The sequence below is a fragment of the Beta vulgaris genome, chromosome 5, assembly GCF_026745355.1.
Source record: "Beta vulgaris subsp. vulgaris cultivar EL10 chromosome 5, EL10.2, whole genome shotgun sequence".
Taxonomy (NCBI): domain Eukaryota; kingdom Viridiplantae; phylum Streptophyta; class Magnoliopsida; order Caryophyllales; family Amaranthaceae; genus Beta; species Beta vulgaris.
The window spans coordinates 41,331,653-41,342,010 of record NC_079206.1 but is presented as its reverse complement, the minus strand read 5'-3'; the positions used below and the strand labels follow the sequence as shown (position 1 = coordinate 41,342,010).

At 41.6% G+C, this 10,358-nt stretch overlaps 1 protein-coding gene across 1 annotated transcript; it reads left to right on the top strand.

The window, feature by feature from the left end:
* The first annotated feature begins 1,801 nt into the window (after window positions 1–1,801).
* Window positions 1,802–4,210, top strand: LOC109136568 (uncharacterized). Its single transcript, XM_019252785.2, has 3 exons — window positions 1,802–2,710; window positions 2,900–3,217; window positions 4,163–4,210. The coding sequence occupies exons 1-3, from the start codon at window positions 1,802–1,804 to the stop codon at window positions 4,208–4,210; spliced, it is 1,275 nt and encodes a 424-aa protein (XP_019108330.2).
* The last annotated feature ends 6,148 nt before the right edge of the window (window positions 4,211–10,358 follow it).

Genomic DNA, 10,358 nt, shown 5'->3' with positions numbered 1-10,358 from the left:
CAGGCGGCAAGAGAATGCTATCTTACTACTTTGAGACCATCATCATGGAAGGAGAAATCAGAGCGGCCAAAGGCCATAGAGGAAGAGCCGGCCGAAAAGGTGAAAGGCCATATAATTGAGTTGAAGCATAAGGTAGATAAAGCACAAACAAAGCCTCTCCAAGAGGGCAAGCTGTTCAGGCTCTTACCCAGCAAGAAAAGGAGATGTTTAGCTATTAAAGAAGACAAGAATTCATCTGATGAAGTTATGGCTATCATGAGCTTGGGACTAGAACGTCCAGAGCTAGTGGAGAGCCCAATGGAAATCTGTTTAAACCCAGAGCGTCCGGAGAGGACGTTGAAGATTGGATCCGTCCTAAGTTCTGAAACCAAGGACGCCTTGGTTGCTTTGCTGAGAGAGTTTGAAGATGTTTTTGCTTATACTGTGGAAGAAATGCCGAGAATAGATCCTGAAGTTGCAGTGCATAAGTTGAACATTGAGTCGGGGCAGAAGCCAGTCCTGCAAAAGAAAAGGCATCTAGGGCCAGCTAGAAACCAGGTCGTTGACCAAGAGGTTCAGAAGCTGCTCAAATCCAAATTCATCTGCGAAACCTATTACCCGGATTGGGTGGCCAATGTGGTCATGGTTCCCAAGCCGAATGGTACTTGGATGATGTGTGTTGATTACACAGATTTGAACAAGACTTGTCCTAAGGACAACTTCCCACTGCCTAAGATTGACCGGCTAGTTGACTCCACAGCAGGGCATGCATTGCTTAGTTTCATGGACGCCTATTCAGGCTTTCACCAAATTCCTTTGTGGCCGGTGATCAGGATAAGACCTCTTTCATTACTGAAAAAGGGTTGTATGGCTGGCTTCGAATGCCCTTCGGCTTGAGGAATGCGCCGGCCACCTTTCAGAGGCTCATCAACACTGTCTTTCAGCCGCAATTAGGGAAAAATATGGAGGCTCATATTGATGATATGATCGTCAAAAGTCGAGAGGAGAAAGAACACTTGGAAGATTTAAGAGAAACATTCACCACCTTGAGAAAGTACAAGTTAAGGATCAATCCGCAGAAATGCGTGTTCGGCGTGGTAGCCGGGAAGTTTCTAGGGTTCTTGGTCGATCAACGGGTGATTGAGGCCAACCCTGACAAAATTCAAGCTATTCTGAATATGACCTCTCTGTCCAAGATCAAGGAGGTCCAGCGTTTGACGGGATGTCTGGCTGCTCTTGGACGGTTTTTATCAAAATCGGGCGATAAGTGTCATCACTTCTTTGCGACCATAAAAAAGAATGCAAAGTTTGAATGGACAAAGGAAGCTGAGAAAGCGCTTCAGCAGGTTAAAGACCATCTTCGGTAATTGCCTAGGCTAATCAGCCCGGCCGAGGGGGAAAAGTTGTATGTGTACCTGGCCGTGTCCCCATTTGTGGTAAATGTTGTGCTCCTAGCTGAAAGAGACTCAGTGCAAATACCGGTGTATTTTGTTAGCCATGTGCTAAAGGACGCGGAAGGCAGGTATTCATTAATAGAGAAGTTCGGTCTGGCACTAGTAATGGCCAGCCGGAGCTGAGGCCTTATTTTCTTGCTCATAGTATTTTAGTCTACACTGACCAACCGTTAAGGCAAATTTTGCATAAAATGGATGCGTCCGGACGAATGTGAAATGGGTCGTAGAGCTCAATATGTTTGATTTGTCGTTCGAGCCCAGAAAAGAAATTAAGGGGCAAGCATTGGCAGACTTTATTGTAGAGCTTACCCGGCCTATAGTAGAGCACATCCAAGACCCGGCTGAGGGAAAGCGGGCATTGGACTCTGATGGTAGATGGATCGTCCACAGCCAATGGTTGTGGGGTTGGTATCATTTTCCAGTCGCCGGAAGGGTACAAGTTTGAATACGCCATGAAATTTCAATTCCAGGCTTCAAACATCGAAGTAGAGTACGAAGCACTCTTAGCCGGCATCAAGATGTGCAAGGCGACTAGAGCCTTGGAAATTGAGGCAAAAACAGATTATCTGATGGTGGTCAGCCAAGTGAATGGAGACTTTGAATGCAAAGAGGCTTCTATGAGCAAGTACATGAGTTTAATTAAAGAAGAAATAAAGACATTGAAACGATTCATCCTAGATCAAGTACCAAGGTCTGAAAATCATCAAGCTGATGCTCTCTCCAAACTAGCCAGTTCCGCTGAGGGGGGTGCGCCTAGAACAGTGTTTTGGGAGGTCAAGCCGGCCAAGAGCATCGATGCCAAGGAAGTCCTGTTTCTTAGCCGAGAAGACGAATGGATGAGCTCTATTATTGAATATAAGAAGACAGGTCGGCTGCCCCTTGATCCCCTAGAAGCTAAGTATGTGAAGGCTAGGGACAAGTGGTTCGAGTTATGGAATGAAACACTGTACAAGAAATCCTTCAACCGGCCTCTTCTTAAGTGCATCAGTAGGAAGGATGGATTGACAGTTTTGAAAGAAGTGCATGAACGAGCCTATGCTTCCCACATTAGGGGGAAGGCGTTAGGAGAAAAAGCTCTAAGGACTGGCTATTTTTGGCCGACCTTGAAAGAGGACGCCCTGCTTTATGCCAAGAGATGTGATAGTTTTCAAAAGCATGGCAACATATATCAGAAGCCGTCCAACTACCTGACTCCTGTCCTCTTTCCTCTTCCCTTTGCTAAATGGGGAATGGACATTCTTGGCCCTTTTCCTATTGTTGTCGGCCAGAAAAAGTTCGTACTAGTAGCCGTCGACTACTTTACAAAATGGGTGGAGGCTGAAGCAATGAGAGGCATTACCACCAATGACGTCAAAGGGTTCATCTGGAAGAACCTCATCACAAGGTTTGGTATGCCCCAGTCCATTGTCTTTGACAACGGACCACAATTTGAAACACCCAAGCTTCGTTAATGGCTGGCCGATCAGGGAATCAGGGCTCACTTTGCTGCAGTGGCTCAACCACAAGCTAATGGGCAGGTCGAAGCTTTTAATAAGATCTTGTCGGCCGGAATAAAAAAGAAGCTAGATAATGCAAGGGGATTATGGGTTGAAGAGTTACAATTGGTCTTGTGGTCAATAAGAACAACGGCCAAAAAATCAACCAGTGAAACTCCGTTCATGCTCGTCTATGGCTCAGAGGTTGTTCTCCCTATTGAGATTGAGGAACCAACTCTGCGAGTGATGATGTACTCAGAAGATGCCAACTGGGCTGCTCTCCGGACGGCCTTAGATCTGGTTCCTGAAGTCAGGGGCAATGCTGCTAAGGATGCAACTCTACAAATTAAGAATGGCTAGAGAGTTCAACAAAAGAGTTGTTAGGCAGCCATTGAAAAAAAGGAGACCTCGTCCTGAGAAAAATGGACGCAGTAGGTCGAGCCAAGGAGCTAGGCAAGCTCACTCCAGATTGGGAAGGCCCCTACAAAATCGTCGAGGAAGTTCAGAATGGCACCTTTCGTCTGAAAGGAATGGACGATCGTTCTATCCGGCCCTAAGACGTGGAACTATGATATTTTGAAAAAATACTTTGTTTAATATATCTTGAGAAAGTGTAATCTTTTCTTAGTACCTCGCAATGAAAAAAGTAGAAATGTATACATGTACATTGGCTCTCCGTCAAACAAAATTCATATAATACAGCTCTACTTCTCTCCTATGACTGTCTCCATGTTTGGTTTATTTGCTTTAGTTAAAAGTACATACTATCGTCCAAGCTGACTAGTAAAACAGAGCAGCAAGTAAAAATACCTTCTATTAGGAGATCGGCCAACATGTTTTAAGGATAAGTACATGGAATCGCCCAGTAGTTTGTTTACTTAAAGAGTTAAACATCTCCTAAACAAGGTCGACTGGGATTAGGACGTCTTAGTAAAAGTATTCTACTTTCCGTCCAAAATCCATACTTAGAAATAACAACCTTAGTAAAGGAACAAGTTATTTCACAATTTAACGAAGATGGACGGGTTACAATAACCTTCCTAAAACGTCCAAATTATTAAGCAAATTATGGTCTTTCTCCTTCTTGAAACAAGGAAAGGTCACTAAGACCTCTTCGTCCAAGAAGGGGGGCATATAGAGACCTAATTTATTGCAAAATAACTAAGTCTTTGTTCAATGACGAATGACAGCCAAAATTCAGGCCGAACAAGTTATTAACTTAACATTTTTTAAACTCATAAGTTTGAAACTTAGGCATCTGATAAACGTCTTGAAATATGTTTTGAAATATTCGGCCAATGAGAGCCATTGGATCAGATAAAATGTGTTAGGACGAGTTATTTTCGTACTTGGCATAAATGATTGATCAAAAACAAGGTGTCCATTGCATAAAAGTATGAAGCTTTGAAGATAGAAAAAGACAACTCTTTCATAAATGATAAAAAGGATTACAAACTAGTTTAAAAAGTACAGAAAGAAATTTAATACAAATAAGTATAAAAACTACAAGTACAAGTGGCCTGCGCCCAAGATGGAGAATGGGAAAAGTTAAGCTTCTGGAGGAGTGTTGTTCTCTTCGTCCTAGGCCTCAACTTCTTCTTCCTCTTCATCTTCTGAAGACTCCTGGAAGACGGGGGGTTCCTCCCCTTTAATGTTAGCTTTGTGCAGGCTCTCCTGAAATTCTAGCCGGCGAACATACCTAGGGATGTCCTCCTCTTCGGCCAGTATTTCAAAGGCCTGCACGGCCCAGATTTTCGGAGTTTCAATCACTTCGTTCATAGCCTCCTTGGCTGCCTCCTCGGTAGTCGTAAGCTCCATCTTCAGCACATGCTTCTTTCCTCGGAGATAGCGGTTCTCTCTTCTGAGTTCCGCTGTGGCCAGCAAGGCCACATTCCTCTCATCCTGGAGAGCATCCTTCTCGTCCAAGAGAGTGGTCAGCCGGAGGAGATAAGTCTTGATTTGGGACTCCATCTCGGTTGACCGCTTTTCCCAGGCCACCTTCGACTGCTGATGCAGTAACTCCTGCTCGGCCATAGCAAACTGGGCATGGTTGGCAGCTTTGGTAACGTCAGTAACGAGTTTTTTGTTCTCTTTCCTCAGCTGCCTTGCCCAGTCTTCAATAACAATAAAGCTGCGAGCGAAGAGCTGTCAAAGGGAAGACGAAAAGTGTCAGGACGGTTGCAAAATAAAAAAAAAAATATCTTAAGTATAGAATTCAAGCGTCCAAGAAAAAGGAAAAAGTTTACCTCCGCAGCCAGTTGAGACATGTAGCCAACATGTTCTGATGAGGCTCCCCTCAAACCCTGGATGTAAGGTTCAGGAAAGCATTTGAAAAGCTCCTGCTTGAGCTTCTCACGATCGGCCGATGTCATCCTCGAAAAAGCAGCCGAGGACTCATCGTCCGAAAGAGTGGGAGAGCCGGCTAGAGCTTCCTCAACAATTCCCTTTCCCTTATCTGAAAGAGGTGACTCGTTAGTATTTCGGACGGGTATAACGGTCGTCTGATGGTTGGAGGGACTCATTGGTCGCCCGCCAACGCGCAAGGTTCTAACTATGTTTGAGTAATAAGACTCACCAGAAAAACGGGAGGTCGTCCTATATGCCTCCGGCATCTGGCCTACCAGCTTGGCGACTGGCCCAGTATAAGCCGATCCGTCTAAAGCCGCGTCCGGCTGAGCAGGCTTAGCTTCTGACCCGTCCAGTTGAGCAATTGCCTCTGGTTGCTCAGATTGAAGAGGAGGAGTCTGGTCGATGGGGCCGGCATAAGGAATCATAGCCCTCTCCTCTGTAGCCGGAGAGTCATCCTCAGCCGGGATAGAAATCACCACTTTAGGTGCCGGCCGAGAGGGATTCTTCTTCTTGGCCGTGAAGCCTTTGGATTTCTTGGGTGGTGGTGCCTCACCAGTTGTGGCCGGTCTTTTTTTGGAGGCCGCCTTCTCCGCCAACGCCTTGGACATTGGGGGATTTTTCTGAAAAAATTAGAAAAAATGTTAGTCAAAAGAGAAGATGAGAAGAGAAAGGAAGGTGTCAAAATTATCCTCAATGTTCTTTGAAGAAGGAAGACGTCCTAAGCCAGCTTTGGACGTTTTGCTCCACAAAGAGGGAGCTCGTCCAAAGTATCCCAGGACGTTCTATCCACCGAAGAAGAAGGCTGTCTAGAATAAACCCTGGACGTTTTGCTCCACAAAGAAGGAGCTTGTCCAAAGCATCCCAGGACATTATGTCCTTCGAAGAAGATGGTCGTCCAGAATAAACGTTGGACATTCTGCTCCACAAAGAGGGAGCTCGTCCAGAGGTCAATTCAGGACGTTCTGACCTTCGAAGAAGGAATCCGTCCAGAATCAATCCTGGACGTTCTGCCCCATATGGAGAGAAGTCATCCAGGGGCAATTCAGGACGTTTTGCAGATATAAAGAAGGACCTCGTCCACGCATTTATCTGGACGACCTGCCCTTCAAAGAAGGAACTCGCCCAGCAGCAAAAAAAAAAAAAAAAAAAAAAGAGAAAGTTCAGATGAATGTCAAGGGCGAATTGAAGGTTCGGACGAATGAAGGAGCAGTTCACAAGAGCTTGGACGGGAGTAGTTTCTCTCTCTAAAAATTGCGGAGTCTCTCTCTCTAGAAATTTTCTCAAGGATGTTAAAATGATTTCAGAAACGATAAAGGGGCATATTTATAGAGAAGTAAAAATGACCCCCTCATCCGATAAAAAGTAACCGTTGCATTCACATTGTCTCTGAGAGTTGACCTGGTATGACCGGCTAAATGGCGCCCACTTTTTGAAAAAAGAAGGGCAATTCAAGTTGGTTAAAAGAGGAAACCAACCGTCTTGGCGCCTAAATGGTAACTTCCTCTTTTGAGGGGAAAATGTTGTAGCCTAAAAATCAAGGGCTACCAAGATGACACGTGGCTTCATCCTAGCCTTACATGTGGCGCGTGCTTATGAAGGTAAAGTACATGGGTCAGAAGATTATGTGGGCTAAAGTACACCTTTCTGAGGAAAAAGATGTACTAGAACCACTCTTATGGCCCAAATTTGTACTTAGGCCCAGCTAGAGCAACTTCAATCCCTGCATAAAGGTGAGGTGTACTGACCAATCAACACCTGCCACATGTCACCATTTTATTGCTTAGCCAATGAGATGCTCCCAAATTAGGGTGACATCAAGGTACATCAGTCATTTCAAACAGTATAAATAGTCCTTGAAATCAGGGGAAAGGTACGTTTTTCAAAGCATAGTACTGTTATTCTGCCATAAACTCTCTCTCTACTTTCTCTCTCTAAAAGTTCCTTCATATCCCTGATATCTGACCTAAGCATTGGAGGGGGAAATACCACCCAAACCTCCACGGTGGTCGCTTTTTTGCAGGTGGCTAGTCGGAGCTCAGTATCGAGATTCGAATCCAATCATTGTTGCACGAGTCTCCAAATTAAGAACCTGTTGCCGGGAGTTGTTGTATTAAATTACTAGTTTCTTACTACGTAACAGGAAGCATGAACGATTGGCTACTACTTATAGAGAGCACGTGATTAGACTTCATGGTGTTTCGAGCGATATTGTTTCAGATAGGGATTGCATTCTTGTCTAATTTTTGGCTGAAGCTTCAGGAAGCTTTGGGGACTAAGTTGAAGATGAGTACAACTTTTCATCCTGCTACAAATGGCTAGACGAAGTGCACTATTTAAACATTAGAGGATATGTTGAGGGATTGTGCCTTAAAGTTCCAGGGCTCTTGGGAGGATAAGCTTAATTTGATAAAGTTCTCATATAATAACAGATATCATTCTACCATTCTGATGGCACCATTTGAAGCTTTGTATGATAGGCGTTGTCGTACTCCTTTGTGTTGGAATGATATTGGCGAGTCTATTGTGATTGGTTTAGAGATGATCGAGGAGACTGTTGAGCGGGTAAAGCTCATCCAGCAGAAAATGAAGGCGGCACGAGATAGACAGAAGAGCTATGGTGATAAGCATTGTCGCCATGAGGAGTTTCAAGTGGTAGAAAAGGTGCTGCTTATAGTTTCTCCTATGAAAGGAGTGCTGAGATTTGGGAAACAAAGCAAGTTAAGCCCTAAGTTCATTGGCCCGTACGAGATTTTGGAGAGAATAGGCGAGGTGGCTTATAAATTGGCGTTGCCGCCAGGCGTTGATCTTGCGCATAACGTGTTCCATGTTTCTCAGTTGCGGCGATACATTAGTGACCCTTCACACATGCTACATCCATAGTCTCTCTAGTTAGATGATAACATGACTTATGAGGAGTTTCCAATTTAAATTCTAGATCACAAAGTTCGGAAGACTCGCAAAGATGAGACAAAGATTGTGAATGTGTTGTGGTCAAACCACAACTCGAAGGAGTCTACTTAGCAAGCTAAGGATGTTATGCGTCTTAAGTATCCCCATCTCTTCACCCAGGTAAACTCTTAGTTATGAGGACGTATAGAATTCATACCAATTTTGTACGTTAGTGTTCATAGTTATTTAGTAGCAAGTGTGATTAGATGTTTTCTGATAAAACTTTGATTTGTTTCATGCGCTACTTATGAATTGTTATAGTATGAATATTCCTACATCTTTAATTCCTTATTATAGTATAGAGTTTGTGATTTTGATTCATTAAAGTTATTTATGAGAAATGTCAAATGTAAGATGAGATTTTATATTTCAAGTGTTGGTAGTTGGCTAAGCTAGAGTTAATGAGCTATTTCTATAAACAAGAGTATGAGTTGATCATTTGAGTAATACTTTAAGTTTCACGACGAAATTTATTTTAAGGAGGGTAGATTCTAACACCCCGTATTTTTATACCCATTTAGTAAATATTTGTGTTAAATTATTTAATGAAAATAATTTCGGATTTTTTTAATTGAAAATACTTTTTTTAATTAGCTTTGACTTTACCCTATAAGTGGTCAAAAATAAACTCCTAATTTTACTAGGTTAAATTACGTACTAATACTTATCATATTAACATTATAAGGAGAGAGAAAGTAGAAAAGGAAAAGAAAATAAAAAAGAGAAAGAAAGAGTGTAACAAAATAGATGTTACACTTTCTAAATGTACTTGTAATAAAATAGATGTTACACTTCTTTTTTAAGCAATAATCTCTCTCTATCTCTCTCCTATCACATGAGTCTTCTTTTTTCTTTCTCTATATCTCTCTCATCTTCAAAAAAAATTGCCTAAAAAAGTATGTTGTGTTTTCAAATGTGTAACATCTATTTTGTTACAGAGGAAGTATCTTGGTACTGGATCATGAATTGGAACATGTTGCTCCCTTTTGATTATTTAATTACTTTTTGAGGACTATTTGGTAAGTTGGTTATTCACCTATGAAAGTGTTGGTTGGTTGTTGACTTGGATCAACAAATAAATAATGGTATTGGAATTATTCTTGGGTAGTTAAGTTAATGATTACCTTATCTAATCCTACGATAAAAATGGAAGTTTATGTATCTTTGGTGATTATATTGTTTGTCTTATTTTACAAGTCATACCAAGTAATAATTTATTAATAACTTAAAGTGGAAAAGTGAATAGCAGTAACTTTAGACTTGTGCACTTTGAAGTGTTGGACTAGTATGAGTTTGAGTACATGGTGGTAGCCCATGACTTTTCTTGGGATTGAATTGATCACTGCGTCCTATTTTTATTTAAAAGGTTCGTCGATATCGTAGGTCAAGGGAGTACATAGTCGCGCCCGTACTTCGTCTTTGAAGTTGAAGATTGGTTTGCTTTGGACAACTCATTCCATTGCCTATTTCATCTAAATTAATTAACTTATTAATTGTGGAGTCTAGTTCAGTAAAAGTAGTCTGCTATGTTATTATACTAGGAATAATTGATTCTAATAATACAAAATTTCACCAATTAATTTTTAATAAACAAACCTTGCAATTATTCCTGAATAATGCAACCTTTATATCTTATTTACTTGTTATGAGTGAAAATGATAGAAAATCATCTAAAACATTAACTTTTTACACAGAAGTAGGCATGAAGGCAAAAGAAAGGAAAAATGGACAAGTTGGGAATTGTGCCTTACTAAACAAACTGATTATCAACATGTCAAAGCCAATTAAAAGCAAATACCTCCAAATGGCTGCATTATTCAAAAATAAATGAAAGGTCGACTTATTAAAAATTAATTTGTAAAAGGTTGTATTATTCGAATCAATTATTCCATTATACTATTATTTATTACTGCTTAATGTTTATTAGTATCATGTTAGATTTTATAGTTATTTTCTATGTAGTACTCAACTTTGCTGATTACGTGCTTTGTGTGTATGTATTGATCAATTGATCATGACTATGCCTTATTGATCATGTGATGACCTATTTGATGAGTAGTCTCTAGGGATCAATAGTGCATCGTCCGTTACAGGTTTGAAGATGATGTATCATGGGTTCGGGAAGTCATGGAGAGCTTGTGTTGACTTTATC